This window comes from Megalops cyprinoides, chromosome 1 (assembly GCF_013368585.1).
Source record: "Megalops cyprinoides isolate fMegCyp1 chromosome 1, fMegCyp1.pri, whole genome shotgun sequence".
NCBI classification, from domain to species: domain Eukaryota; kingdom Metazoa; phylum Chordata; class Actinopteri; order Elopiformes; family Megalopidae; genus Megalops; species Megalops cyprinoides.
In genome coordinates this window covers 35,132,641-35,148,406 of record NC_050583.1, presented here as the reverse complement: position 1 = coordinate 35,148,406, position 15,766 = coordinate 35,132,641, and the positions used below count along the sequence as shown (strand labels likewise).

The following is a 15,766-nucleotide window of genomic DNA, read 5'->3' as shown; positions in this document are numbered from 1 at the left end:
ATATACACACAACACAGTGAAGGATTTACATACAGTATAAATACAAAGAGATGCAACTAACGTAATGGAGAACAACACAGAGCAGACTTGGACTGTATGGCAGCGCAGTCACACATGCTGCAGCCTTACCTGTGTCTGCTCAGTGACCTCTGACCTCCCCAGCCCTCCATCCCTTTGCTCCCCATCTGTTGCAGCTTGGTGCTCAGCTCGCTGATGATGCTAGCCTTCACACTGGAGAGAGGGGACTGCAGCTTCCGTCCCTCCAAATACACCCCTCTTGCCTGGCTACCTCCCTCTCCAACCCCTTCGCCTGCTCCCCCTGTGCCCCCCTCACCCCATAGGGGCTTGATCTCTGGGGTGCGGGGCCGCTCAAAGTACAGGGGAGATGGACGGCCCAAATTTTGCATCTCACTCACGTCATAACTGTCCTGTTCATCTCCCGCTTCTTCCCCCTCCTCTCTCTCGGCCGCCTCTTCCACTTCTACCTCCACCTCCACCTCCTCCTCCTTCCGCCTCTGCGAGCGGAAGGAGGCAGGCGCAGTGCTGGTGTGTCTGCGCAGTTCTGAGACCGCACTCCCACCATCCCTGTAGCGTTGCAATTTGGGATAGGTGGAGGCAGCTGGTTTGGCATTGTGCATTTCAAATGTCTGCCCATCCAAACAAGTCATGTAGGAATCCAGGAGGTCACTTCCTCTCTCTCCCTCTCCAGCTCCTAATCTCTCTCCCCGCTCTCCTCTCACTCCCCCCATTCCTAAGATGTTGTCCAGATGATGGTCGCTGCTGCTACGACTGTCCAACTCCTCAATCCCAGAATCTACCACCGTCTCCTGGGACTCACCACTTTTGGTAGGCGGTGGGGGATGGTCTGCTCTCCGGCTCCCCCCACTTGTGGCAGTGGTAACTGCGAGCTCTGAGGGTGAGGTTGTGGCTGTAGTGGTGGCGGGGGCAGTAGGGGCAGCAGTGGTCACGCTGCTCACAGTAGTGTTTAGTACAGCGGAGGCTCTTTCTGGGGTAGAATTTGCAATGGGGGAGGGGCTGCGGTATGTGGGGGGGATCATGGGATGTGCAGCAGAGACAGGGGGAGGGGTGGGGGAGGAGCGTCCAGGGGGGTGTGTGCTGTTAAAAAGGTGCTGAGGGTGAGACAGAGGGAAGGGTCTGTGAAGGGCAGTGGAGGACGGGGATGGCGGAGACACAGAGGGAGGGGCTGGAGGTTCAGTGAGGGAGGGCTGCAAGGTTGAGGGGGAGGGTGGGGGTAAAGGTTGGGAGGGTGCTGCAGAAGGAGAGGGGGCGGATTGAGTGAGGTTTGCCACTTCACTGTCATAAGAGGTAAGGCTAGAGGCAGTGGAGTCTCCAGCCTGTGGAGAGGGGAGGGGGGTGTGAGGGGCGAAACTTCCTATGAAAGGTTCTTTTTGGGGGGGTGGGGGTGGAGGTGGAGGTGGAGGTGGCGGGGGTTTCTGGGTGGACTGGAGATTGTTGGCTATCATCGCCCCTTGCTGATTGTACCCGGGTATTCCTCCCAGACCGCGGTCAAAGCTATTAGCAAACTGAAGGGGAGGGGGGAGGGGGTCAGCAAAGACAAATTCATCATCTACATCTACAGAGGGTGCAGGGGGAGGCAGCACCATGAGCCCCGACCCCCCGCTCTCTCCTGCTCCTTGTGTGTGGTCTGGGACCACAGGGGGAGGGGAAGGGGGTGTAAGGGACAGCACATAGGCATTGGCGTCACTTTCCATCCGTAAGAAAGAGGGCCGTCGGGGCGGTGCCTGCTGGGAAGAGGGATGGAGAGGCTGTGGGGTAGACTGCTGATCCTGCTTCCTGCCATACCCCTCCCTCTCCCTCTCCCTCTCCCTCTCCCGCTCCCGCTCTCTGTAGCTTGATGGGTACTGCTCAGACTGAAAGTGGTGTGTATGGACTGTTTTGTCCTCTGAAAATCGTACCCTCAGCCCCTCCCTGGCTCCCCCTTCCTTTTCCTTTTCCATGCCTTCCTCTGCCCACCCCCCAGTGCCACGTAATATCCTCGGTGAAGGCGGGCGACCCACAGTTGGGGTGGTGGCTGCCAAGGAAGAGGAGGTGACAAGGTATGAGGAACTAGATGACTGGGAGGCAGCGGAGGAGGGGGAAATGTGAGACAGGAGGGAGGTTGGAGTGGCAGAGGCTGTGGAGGGAAACGCCCCCGCACTGGAGAGCTGGCGCCCAAAGTGGCTCTCCCTCCGAATTCTCCCGTCATCTTTCAGAGCTCTCTCTCTTGCCGCTAGGGCCAGACCAAGCGGGGATGAGGGGTCCAACACTTTCCCTGTTAGTGGGTGGATGAAGGTGGTGGCTGGCTGCTTCGCTGCACCGTAGAAGTCACCCGGTACTGATTTGGGTTGGTAGTCTCCCACAGGGGCTGGGGAAGAGTATTCGGGCAGACCAAATGCAGGAGGCATACTGCGCGTGTGGTGAATAAACGTATCCCCGGAAAACATGCCCTCATCTATGGATTTGGAGGGCCGCAGACGAGGTGAAGGGGTATCGATTTCAGAACCATGCTGTTGTGAGCCCTGGGTCCTCCCTCCTCCCACCCCTCCTTCAAGCTCCTCCTCAGCCGAGAGGAAGAAGGATGCGCTCTTCCTCCTCGCTTCACGGAATCGCTCTCTGTCCCGGCGGGCTGCCCCCACAATAGCTGCCCCAAACTGACTGGTGAAGTCCAGGTTTTCCTGGGAGCACAAAGGAGGAAGAGCAGGTGGAACGGAAGGAGCGGGATGTGGAGAAGACAGAGGCAGAGGAGAAGCTATAGAGGAGGGTGTGGAGGTCGGGGAGCCTGCAGGGGCACCAGGGGGAGGTTTGGAGTCAGTGTCTGCGAGCGGCTCCGCCTCCACACTGCTGCCCTGGCTGCTGCGGCCGCTGCTGCTGGTGGAGGGGGCCTTCACTATGATGGTCGGGATGGGGATGGAGCTCTTCTCGGGCAGGGCCTTGCCCAGAGCATGGGCCTGCATCTGGGCCTGGGTCTGCCTGGCTCCATCCTCAACTTTGGACTGCTTGACCAGGGGGCCTTTTCCTCTCCTGGCCCCCCCTTTGGGGACACCCCCAGCTCCGGCGCCGCTCCTGTCAACTCGTTGCATCTGTTGCTGGGCCATAGCAGCCGCACTGGAGGGGGGGACGGCATTGCTGTAACCCCTCCTCAAACCTGCCGCCCTCCCCCCACCACCGCTACCTCCTGAGGGGTCCCCCATGTACCCAGCTCCTTTTCGCGATGCGGCCCTGCTTTGCTGGGAGTGGAAAGGGTGCGCGTGGTCCATGCCCCCACCAGTGCCCCCTCTGTCTCGGCCTATCTGGGAGTAGTGTACTGCCTGTGAGTAGAGCTGGTAGTGGGCCGATGTGGGGGAGATCTGGGGTGAGGGCCCAGGGGGTTGCTGGGACTGCTTCCCTCTCCAGCCTGTGGTGGGGCCTGCAGATAAAGGAGGGTCTGGTGGGGCTGTTGTGGGGGGAGGGGGGATGTCATCTGGGCCAGGTACTGACAGGCTGCGTGAAAACTTCATAGCCGGTGGATGGAGGTACTGTTTCTCTTCCTCTGTCACGCCTGGAGTGGGGCAGCGTTCAGGAAGCAAGAACAGACATACAGAACAGAGAAAAGGGGAGAATAAACAGTGGAGAGAGACAGGATAAATACAGAGTAATTCTGCACAGACACATTTGAATTTGAGGGTGATAGAGGCAAGGAATGTAAATGCTCAAGACAGCAATGTAAGTTCACATGGTGTGAACTAGTTGAATACATCTTTATGACACGTACACATGTGGTGTATCTGTCATAAACATTACATTGGCGTCTGTCTGTCCATGTCTTTTATTTACTGTCTGTAGTTCTTTTGATAGATTTTTGCCATATCTTTTAGCAGACTGTTTGTGTCTATGTGCCTGTATGTATCTACAAGGGTTGGCTTGTCTGTCCATTTCTCTTCTTGAGTGTCTTCCACTGTGTAACTGCCTGTCAGACAGACAAACAGATAGACAGATGAGTACAGTACAGAACAGCTCTATAGAATGCAGCACTGTACAGTGCATACACACACTAAAATTGAATGCAAACATAGTATTCTACTGTACAGACTTAGCACAATAAAGACACGTTATATGCTACAGACACATAGTACATACAGGCTTGTTAAACTACAGGCAGACAGACATATATACAGACAGACAGCCTCACCGATAGATTTCTGTCGCAGCATCATACCGTGCTGGGGGGCATGGCCCGGCACAAATTGAGCTCGATCATAACCAAACCCTGCCCCAGATGACATTCCCATTCCTGATTGGTCATAATTGGACTGCAGAAAGAAGGAAGAGAAATAAATAGGTGAGAAAGAATGCTGTTTCAGGCAAGGACACGCAGACAAATATGCTAACACATAACGAACTGAATTCCTGTGTGTACATACCGTACATACACACACAGATGCACATTTGTGTATATGTACACGCACATTGTGGAATTATAATGACCACTGCAAGGTGCAGTTTATTTTTAAATATCTATTCAGTACATTTCACAGTCCCCTTATGCTGTTTACTACTATGGTAAAATCATAGCTAATGAAGGCTGATTCCAGCTATTTTGTAGTCTAGAACTGCAGTAAAAACACTTAAACAAGGACTGCATGGTTATATGTTTATTTTCCATTTCCAAAAGTACTGTACCTCTGCCTTTTCCATATGGATAATGACACAATTTAGCTCTCATTAACAACTGTGTGATATAAATTAAAAAAACTAAATCTGGACTTGGTTTAAAGTCATAGAATGGAGCCAACATGGGTCAGTAAATCCAAATGGCAGTCCACACAAGAGGACAAAAGAGTCAGGCACACAGAGAGCTGTACCTCATTAGGGAACATGCCTCTGGTCCGGTCCCTTTTCCCTACATGACCTCGTGACCCTTGACCATCAGTAGTGCTGATTGTCTGCTGAGCAGCTGCCAAAATCTCATCAAGTTTATCTAAGAGAGAGAGTGACAGAGAAAGAAAGAAAGAAAGAAGGAGAGAAATAGGGAGAGAGTGGAAATGGTTTTTGGGTTTCAGCCTGACCACTTCATACCCCAGTAATAAGAACAACAACCATGGTTTATAGAGTCATGGGTGTGCAGGAGATTATAGCAGATATAAGCACTTACTAAGTGCCATCTGATAGACTGTCCTCTTCTTCTCTGAAACTTGCGAAGCCTCGTATTCTGAAAGACAAGATTGAACATGCCCCACCCTTGAAAACACTGACAATGACAGTGTATTTCAAAAGCTCTGTACTGAGTACACAGGGCAGACAAACAATTAGAACTGGCATGCTTAAAAATAGAATAGGGAAGAGGCTTCACCTGCTTTCTTCTTCCAAGGAGAAGCAGCTAAAACACAGGAACAGAAAAAAATCTATTAGCTGTATCACTTCTACCCCAATCTGATTACGACACTCTCATAATCATATGAGTCACTCTATCACTACAGCTTCTGCTATAAAACCCATCATTTGCATGCTTTCAGCACAGGCAGACAAATTAATATAGAGTCTTACAACTGCAAACATCTCTCACCTTTCTCCACTATAAGATGTCCACACAGCAGGAATAGAAAGAGACAAAGGAAGTGGTTAGTAGGTTAGAACAGTGCTGCTCACCAAGAGGATTATGGGAGATTTTTTAGATTTCCGCAGAGGTGTCACAAGCACCTAGACCCGGGCCTGCAGTGTGTATCAGGGTGATATGAACTGGAGTCAGGTGCTGTGTAAGTCCCGCTAGCACTAGCCATAGCACTGATTACATATACAGGGTTTTTATTGAAGGACGTGTTGGTGTTCTCTGAGGGACAGGTGATCAGTGGGAAGGAAGGAGGGTGAGTGTGTAAATGTTTTTATCAGCTTGATGTGTTGCATAGGTACATGGCATAATGATGCTGTGTTGATGCTTAACATAATAGTATAATTGGAGGGAACTTTACTGTGTGCCTGTGGGGGCTGAGGGGGTGGCATGCCGTGGGACATTAATAGGTAAACTACTGAAACAAGGAGGGCAGGAGAGCGGGGTGGGTATTACAGGTTCTACAGGACATAGGTTCTATGGGTTCTACAAAACAGATAGGAGATTGAGCTAGATAAGTTGTAAAACTGTATATATTTCTAATAGACAGTACATGGTGAGAAGGTTGTGGGTTGTGCTGTTTGCGATATACAGCAAGAGCATTATAAATTTTACAAGATTTAAGTTTAGATGATCAACCCTCCCTCATTCACTGAGGAATATCGCCAATGAATATCACCACCTTATCCTATGACAACCTGAAAATATGGAACTTGGAACGGTAAAAGCAGGAAATAAATCATGGAAAAATCCTGCTCAGAAAGCAGCTTTATGAATGTTGTATTTCACATGTATTTGTACATGAATCTACACATTTAAAATGATATCATGATTGTTCGACTTGTCCTCTGGTCTCGTTCCGGGTTTTCTAGTTCTCATCAGACAAGGTTCAGTTAATGACATAAGAAACAGTGAATGAGGGAATATAAGCAGGGATGCTTTTCTGTACCACACACTGGTTGGTGGTAATTATTTTGGAATCATACATTTCAATCATGGAAAACAACCAGGAATGGTGAAGGGCACTTGTTAAGGACAGAGACATGTCTACTGATTGGCTTTAGGACATTGAATGAAGTTTGCTGGATGTCTTTTAACACTGCCACCTTAGGTAGTGTAGCTGTATGCCTGCCTGAGAGGGACAGTTAATAATGTACCTACTCCTTATTGCCTTTCATTGCTATCTGAAGAGCTAATTGTCTCAATTTAATAACTTCACACCCTTCTGAGCATGCTCAAGAGTGAAAGTGTGCCAACTATGGCATATGTCCCACCCCCAGAGCACTGACTACTGTTATTTGGTTACCAAGGCAACAAACTGCCAACCGTTTTTTTAGTAATGGGGAGTTTTTGGGGTTTTAGGTGTGAGGTTTAAGGGAGTGCAGGTTGGGAAGCAGTGAGGAAGGGTATTGGGGGTTGTAATTTTGGGGTTACCTGTAGTGGGGGTGCTGGAAGTGACAGTGTGGAACTTCTGAAAGAACAGTGAAATGCATTGAGATCTACCAATCACTTTGAGATTCTTGTTGGTTCCTTTCCTCTCTCCCCACACTCAGTTATATGAAGATCCTAGGCCTTCAAGAGGCCTTCCCCTCTCACTACCTCTCTTTTTTATCATTGTCTACCCTAGTTCCTTCTATATCCACTGCTCCATCCCCTTTTCTCCTCCTAATCTTTTTCAAGCATTTCAGAACCTTTCCTCCTGTCCCTGCACCAAACCACTTTCCCACTGTGGGCTTCACTGGTCTTACCCCTAACCCACCCTCCCGAAACTCTCTCTGTCATCCTGGAATCCAATCTCTATTACCATTTGCCATTTTCTGACTTTCTCACACTGTGAAACCCCCCCCCCCTCCTCTCTCTTTCATTGTCTTTCATGTCCTCACTCTTTCCCTCCATGTCTTACCCATCTCCTCCAGCTCTGAGGTCATGGATTTGGAGCGCATTGAGATGGCGGGGGGAGTCAGTCTCTTACTCTGCTGGGGGACTGCCAGGGGAAAGAGGAGAGAGAAGGGGCTATAAATCAGATGCTACACACTACATATTATTAATCATAATGCATATACTAACTGTTTATTAATACTGGGCTAACCTTTTACAAAAGGAGTATGCTATAACATCATTTTCCCTAAATGTAGAGTTCAGCTGCAATTTTATAAGTGTATGTGTTGTTTCTCAGAAGGAACTGAAGAGACGTAATCTGTTTACGCAGTGAAAGAAACTGAATTGATGTTCTTTTACTGTTCTGTGATCAATTCCCCAGCAACCAAGAATACATTTCTCTCAGTGCGTCTGGATTGAGCAACCATATCTGTGAATCCTGGGGACTGGAGACAGTGATGTTGAAGAGATCATTGTCCTTTTCAGCTGAAATTATAGCATGCCATAAAATATAAAACATCTTAATTGGTCCAGGACAGCCACCTGTGCGTGCTCTGTCGGCTCATCCCGAAATTGTAAAAATATTGACTTGCTGCAACAAACTGAAATTGTGTCCATTCACTTCTTATATACTGTCAAGGGTCATTCAAACACCATTTTACGTTTAAATGCCAGAAGGACAAAAGTTGTTAAAGTTTCTGACCCTGAGAAGTTTCTGTGCATTTCATTTGGATAGTCATTACACTGCTCTGTAAAGAAAGGAACTTGTAAATCCATTCATTTTGCAGTTTTATCTTGCTTTAAATGAAGGTTAGGGGACTGTAAATTAGACACATATAGTTATAGAATATACAGCAATATTAGCCAGTATTAGTCATAAGTGTGTATTCTTTTAATGTCACTATCACGAGAAAGTAAACAAATGGTCTGATAACAACAACTGCTACTTATAATTGTGATAAAAATATAAATTATACATGGCTATTGCTCCTTAAAAAGTGACATCTTACTTTTCTTTCTGGATGCCTCCTCCATCTCTGGATTACGGGTTACCATGACAACCTTCACCATGAGGCTGTTGCCACCTTGCCTGATCATGTTGACCACCTGTCTATGCCCCACCTTCACCACGTTCTGACCATTTACCTGAGACATTAAGGCAGAGAAGGAAGGAGAGTAGTCATTTGTGCCCTGACAGAGTAGACACTACCACAACTGCATGGATAAAACAATAATATGGCAATCACACACACACACACACACACACACAGTGACTTAACACAGCATGGATTACATAAGTGATTGATCACCATGGCACATCATGTTACATCAAACACACTCACATATATGAGTATGTGTGTGTTTATTTGCTGTATGTGTTACAGTTAAATTGGATTATCATGGTATGTTCAATCAATTAAGAAAGACACAATTACCCTCAGTAGTACACCAAGCAGCACACACCTCAATAAGGAAGTCTCCCATTCGCAGACCAGCTCTCCAGGCCACACCCCCTTCGTCCACTGATTCTAGATACTGCAAAGCAGGGAAAGCTGGGGTGGGGGTAAATTCTTCTATAGGAGTCTGAGCTAGAGAGAGACAGAGCGAGGGGAGAGGCCAAGGTAATTAGAGTGGAAACAATGGGACGTGGGGGAAAAGTGATGGGAAACTATAATGAACATAATCAATATTAACACATCTACACCATGGCAATAGACCTCTAAAGAAGATGCAAAGGAGGACAGAGCTAAAAGTGATCAGGGGTAGTAGAGATGAGCATGCCATAGCAGAGATGAAGGGGGTGGGGGGGGGGGGGGGGGGGGGGGCATGTGAATGTGTGTTATGGCTCAGAGAAACAAGGGAGATGTAAAAGTGAGAGCTGACCTTTGGCTCCTCTCAGCACAAAGCCAAACCCCTCACTGTCCTTCTTCTGCAGGAGCACCGTCTTCTCCTTAATAATGTAGTCACTATGAGAGAAAGAGAGAGAGTGAGGAAGTCAGCACCACACCAGCACCACTGTACAACCACACTGCACCAAGTGGTGGACTGTTCTTCCCAACAGTGAACCTCTCACTGAGATGCAGCGATAGAGATAGACAGACACTGACTTTGACTTTGACCATGTTTATAGATTAGTCTGGGTCAAAATTAGAAGATGTAACACATAGTTATTTGGTGATAATATTACACAAGTGGGGAAAAACAAACACACCAGTGCTTCAGACTCACAGATTTATCAACAGTTTTCTTTCAATACAGATTGCATATATTTAGCAGGACATTTGTCAGTAAGTAATATGCAGCTATTTTTATTCCTGAAAATAATTTGGAAAAAAACAGGTACATCAGGATATCTGTCAAACTAAACCAAACCAGAGCATACGAGAGACAGTCAAAGGATAACTACAGTGTCAAACTGTTCTTTTTTTCTGAAGTAAGGAGGAGAATGGAGAGCTGATCTTATATGCTCATGTCCTAAAATGCTTTGGCAACACTGGATAGCTTCTGTCATGTTAATAAAGCAAGTCTGAATCCTTGAGAGAGAGAGAAAGAGAGAGAGAGAGAGAGCGAGAGAGAGAGAGAGAGAGAGAGAGCGAGAGAGAGAGAGAGAGGGAGGGAGGGGGAGAGAGAGAGAGAGAGAGAGAGAGAGGGTGTCAACGGACAACTTTGCACTTATCCTCTGAAATGTAGGCAGCTTTTTAAAAACATGAATGCATTTACTATTTTTGTTTCACTGCTCCAGTCCATTTTGTTCGACTTCACGCAGAGGTGGTAAATATTTGATAAATGAAACAGCACACAAGTGGAAAGGCAATGGCATCTTACACCTCCTGGTGGCCCAGTCCTTAAAGTCAGTGTCAGAGGTTCCATTGGAGTTTGGATGAGCAGTTACACACATTGGTGCAGTCAGTGAAAGGAGTCCATGTGCCCACCTCTGATTATTTGTATTCGGTAAATATCTCTAAATTTTGAAGTTCAGGTTCTGATTATTGTGAAATACAGAGATGTGAAAAACAATCTGAAAAACAAATGATCTTGTACATAAAGTGGCATATCTCTTGGGTGGCAACATCTCTTGGGTTGACTGCACTGTTTAACAGAGGGTAATAGATAATTATATTAGAAACCAGGAAGGAACTCTTCAAAATACCACTGGAATTCAATCTGAGGTTAAAGCTATTGTTTAACGCCAATGTTTTCATTTGAAATGGGAATATTCAGACTTGCACAGCTGAACAGTGAGAGGCCCAAAATTTTGTGCTATTTAGGCAGCACTGTCCTTCTGACTGTCACATGTCCTTTTAGTCATCTTCTTGGGTGCCTGTCTTCTTCTGTGTACATAATCAGACACCTGATCATCTTGTCTCTCAGCCAGTCAGTGCGTCAATCAATTACTCAATTAGTCAGTCAGTGCATTTGTCAGCCAGTGTGTGTCAGCTTGAGAGGCAATCAGTCAGTTGCAAAATGAAGTGTTTAGGCATTGTCTCTACTGTAATTTACTGTACACACTTGCTTAAAATCCTACTGTATACTGGCACAGAACCACATCTCTCCATCTGTCCCTCTCACTCACTCCCTCTATCTCTGTCTCTCTCCTGCTCTTCGAAACTCAAAGCCATCATTGGCTTTCTGCTCTGTTGTAAATATAGCACAACACAATGAGAAAATGGTTATGACAGTCCATGATTAAAGAGCATTTGTGTCCAACTCTTTCTTTTTTTCATGTTTTTTGACTGTCCATCAAAGAAATCCATCTGTCAGACTCTATCACACTAGAGCCCTAGAAATTCTTTTCTCTCTGCATTCCTCCATATTTTTATATCTCCCTCTAGCTATGATAGTCTGGGTCTTATGTGGACACATCTTAGCAAATGGACTTCACTATTTACTGTTACCTTGTGTTTCTCTCTGAGCCTGTCTATCACTCACCATCTGTGTCCTAACATTCCTTTCTCACACTGTACAACAGCGTGATCTCTCTAGCTCTCGCTGTTGCTGCTGTCTACATACAGCCATCTATAGAGGAGGGCAGCACCGTCTTTCTCATTAGTGCTCACTACTGTATACACATGCGCATGCACACACGCATACACACACACGTACAAATGTACATGTACATACATATATACGCAGACACACACACACAAACATACATGCGCACACATATACACACACACCATTCTCCATTTTTCTCTCTCTTCTGTGCCAGGGCGGATGAAGCAAAGCAACAGCATCAATACCAGTTTAAGAATGTCTTCTCCTTCCTGCTCTTTCTCCCTTTCAGCAGCCGCTCACAGACCACGCAGCTTTGTCCACACACACAAATACACACATACAATCACACGCGCACACACACACACACACACACACACACACACACACACACACACACACACACACACACACACGCACACGCACATGCCTAGCATTCTGCCAATCAGAAAATCAGCAATTTCAGATCCTCCCCAACGAGTCTGTTCAATGAAGGCATATATTACATGCTGACATATTGAAATACAGATTCAGAGAGGGAGACACTGGGATTCATAAATACATGGGAGGGGAGGTACAGAGACAAACAGCAAGGCACACGCAGAGGGCTCAGTATCTCTCATTCATTGCACACACACACGCACTAACAAACACACACACGCACATACACCATACGCATTGCAATACATCCCATCGGCCTATCTAGCTGTCTTTCTATCTCTCCATCTACCCATCCATGTCTTCACACATGCACTGCCTCTCCCTCTCTCTCCATCACCCTCTCCCTCCCTCCGTAGCTGGGAAATAAAAGAGCCACTACCTGTAAATGAACCAAACGCTCCTGTTTCTGGGGCCTAGGGACGGCCAGGAAGAAGAGAGGGAGAGAGGGAGAGAGAGATCCCCCTCTCCGCATCCCCCCATCGCCATTTCCCCCCCCTCCTCCTCCTCCTCCTCGTCTTCCAGCGAGAGAACAGCCAGAGAGAGCCGCGAGAGGGGAGGAGAGGAGGAGAGAGAGACAGAGAGAGAGAGAGCGAGGGCCCAGCGCTCCCAGACCCTTCATACTTAAGACGGAGAGAGAGAGAAAGAGAGAGCGAGAGAGATGGTTTCTGTGACTGCGACAGGGAGAGAGAGAGAGAGAGAGAGAGAGCGAGAGAGAGAGGGAGGGAGTGTATGAGGAAGAGGGGGGAGGGGAGAGAGAGGTGGTTTAACATAAAAGAGGGAGCGAGAAAATGAGGTAATTTTGGGAGGGGGAAAGGGGGAAGGAGAGACATGAGGAGAAAGAGAGACTAGGGGGTGGGAGTGCTGGCAGATTGCATATATACAAACAGCCGATTCCCTCACTCTGATCCCCTCTGTTGACATATCTACATGCCTGCTGGCCAATGGCAGCCAGTGAATTCACACACATGCACACACGTACACACAGATACACATATATACATACATCCACACATGCAAGGAACAGAGCACAAACACTGCAGTCATAACAACGGAACCATCCATGGCTCTAAAATTTTTAGCATGAAGGACCATTGAAAAAAGGCACTGCAATAAAAATGAACAACACTGCATTAAAAACTTAAGAAAACAAAACCTAATGCGCCTGTCATTTTTCTCTGTGTAAGGTGCTTGTCGCAGTAATGTGTCCAGCGGCTCAGGCCCCATTAGCCTCTCAGACGCAAACTCTAGCTAGTGAGGCCTGTTCCCTTTTGCCTACACTGGTCCCACTGTGGCACACAAAAGTGTAATGCAGAGTACACCATGATGTGGCAACAGGTTATACTGCAACAGCCTAGAGTGTAATGTCGCCATTATTGTTGAATAACAGGACAAGGGTAGAAGCCATTTACAGTTGGGTGACCATTTAAAACTGCACCAATATTTATGCTTAAAGGGCAACAAAGGTCCCTCTATGAAAGAAAATAAAACCAAAAACAAAGTTTGGCGAGACATACCAAGCATTTATAAATCTGACTTGATGATAACAAAAAAGCCACCTTGGCATTTGTTTAGCATGTCCAGTATAATACTTTGTCTGTGTATCATGCAATTCAATACGCAGAATTATTTTTATGGCAGAATAAAAAGAATTTTGTATCAAGCAAGATTATATATTGTTCATGTACAGTGTTGTGACACTGTGTTGTACAGATTGTGACAATAGGGGTCAGCAGTACAGTATAGAGTCAGTGGCAAGTGGGGGCTAATCTATTTTCTTTGGTTAGATATTTAATGAGATAAACATAAGCGTGTGAAAAAATATAAGGATCGTTGAACAGCTATGAAATTACAAGCCTCGAGTATTGATGCCGTAATGAAGATATTAAAACTAAAGCATAAACAAATAGTGATATTAATTATATTATTGTGCAATAGAAATTAATATGATGGGCTGCTGTAATAATAGAAAGTTGGTACGAGGTGACTACAGTGTAAGCTCATTTAATATTCAGAGGTCATGTTAACTGCAAAATAGGTCTCACTGATAAGTTGTCATCTTTGAACACGGATGGATTATAAATTTTGAGATCCTCTGATCTCTGTTTCTTGGAGCATCTAAGGCAGTCATTCAGACTGTATTATTCCCAACATCGACGCATTTCTGTCTTCATCTCTTCTTTCCTTTCTCCATCTTGCTGTCTGTAACTGTCTAGTCTGTCCATTCTGTCCATCTCTACAAGTTACTCTCCTTGTTGGTCCCTTATTCTTATCTCTCTCTCTCTCTCTCTCTCTCTCTCTCTCTGCGCATCACCCTGTTTCACCCTCTTCTCTCTGTGTTCTCCTCTCTCTAACTTTGTCTCTTCTCTACTTTCTCTCCCCTTGTCACTAATCCCTCTATCTCTCCTGTTCTCTGAAGCTTCTTTTCTACCTTTCCTCTCACTTCCTGTTTTCTGCATTCATCCCCTAAACATTCTCTCTCTCCTGCTCGGCCCTGCTTCCCTTTTATCATGCCTCCTTCCTTTCCTCTCAAATCATTCCCTCCCTACCTCCCTCTACGCACATTCACACAAGCGCACACACATACACACGTGCACATACACACACACACACACACACACACATACACACACCAACATAGGGTCACACCCCCATCCGCCTTGTTCTCTCCCTCTCACATTGTCTGTAAACGAAACTGGATGCATGAATGAAGGAACGGAGAGGGAGAGGGGAGAGGGAAATGGGGAGGGAGAGATGCATCGACACAGACAGCCAGAGAGAGAGAGAGAGCGGGAGAGCGAGAGGGAGACAGAGGGATAAATAAGAGAATGGGAGGAGGAGAGAGAGGGAGAAATAAGCACTCACATCATCTCTGTCAATGCTTGCTTCCCTGTGTGTCAGTGTTTTCCTCTGTCGGCTTTCTCACTCTCTCTCTCTCTCCTTCTCTCTGTCTCTCACTCTCTCTATTGCGTTGCTGCCTTCCGTGTCTGCCACTGTTCTTATGGTCTCTCCCCCCCCATCTCTCTCTCTCTCTCCCCCTCTCTGCATGTTAGCTGTACGGCTGTGAATTCAGCATGTTTGTTAGAGAGAGGACAGAGAGAAGGCGCGAGAGGGAGTATAAAGGGGGTGAAAAGATATTGGGATGCGTGTTTATGTGTGAGAGAGAAACGTTCTTTCCTTAAGTACAGTGAGCCACCTGATACAGGAGTTGGCCTATGTGAAGAAAGAAAGAGATCCACACTGCCTTTTCCTCATGCTACAGACAACTTCCCCAGAGAAGTCATGTGTGCAGGGGGTAGGGGGGGATGGAGGGTGTTTATCCTCTGAGCAGTCTTCTGCTATCGGCAGGTGAACACACCTGGAACTCAGCTCAGGGCAACTGCCAGTGACATGGAAGGAGGGACATCAGACCACAAGAGCTGTTGCTGGAATTTTTTACAATGAAAATTATTACAAAATCTTTTTGCAACTATCACTTCTGTGCTGTAAGAAATGCGTATGTTTCTCTGCTTCCTATACCTTCTGTTCCTCTCTGTCACCCAGTCATTGTGATACAGGTAGTTGAAACTGTTGTTGTTTTGAAAATGGTAAAAGAATTATTGTTTACATGAAACTGTCCACAAAGCCTGAGATAGCAAAACAGACAGATGAAGACAGAGGGGGACAAAGACATAGAAAAGAACAGAAAAATGTTATTGAAGAGTAGAAAAAGAGAGGCCTGGGAAAGGGGAATTCTACACCAGAAAGCAGTAGATAAATTAGGAAGAAAAATGGGGGTAAATTGAAAGAAAGATTATAGAGTAGGAGAGAAGGAAAAAAGAATTATCACATTTTCATTCTTGTGCTGACATT

General features: G+C 46.6%; 1 protein-coding gene across 3 annotated transcripts in view; it reads right to left on the bottom strand.

The window, feature by feature from the left end:
• LOC118774956 (SH3 and multiple ankyrin repeat domains protein 1-like) overlaps window positions 1-15,766 on the bottom strand; it is a 59,578-nt gene that overhangs the window by 1,949 nt on the left and 41,863 nt on the right. For all 3 annotated transcript variants that reach the window (XM_036524594.1, XM_036524603.1, XM_036524611.1), the window contains 10 exons: window positions 9,368-9,450; window positions 8,948-9,072; window positions 8,494-8,629; window positions 7,509-7,589; window positions 5,564-5,572; window positions 5,351-5,377; window positions 5,153-5,209; window positions 4,863-4,978; window positions 4,190-4,310; window positions 130-3,559 (listed from right to left, as the gene is read on the bottom strand). In XM_036524594.1, the coding sequence (XP_036380487.1) occupies window positions 130-3,559; window positions 4,190-4,310; window positions 4,863-4,978; window positions 5,153-5,209; window positions 5,351-5,377; window positions 5,564-5,572; window positions 7,509-7,589; window positions 8,494-8,629; window positions 8,948-9,072; window positions 9,368-9,450 (4,185 nt within the window). The remainder of the gene's footprint in view (window positions 1-129; window positions 3,560-4,189; window positions 4,311-4,862; window positions 4,979-5,152; window positions 5,210-5,350; window positions 5,378-5,563; window positions 5,573-7,508; window positions 7,590-8,493; window positions 8,630-8,947; window positions 9,073-9,367; window positions 9,451-15,766) is intronic.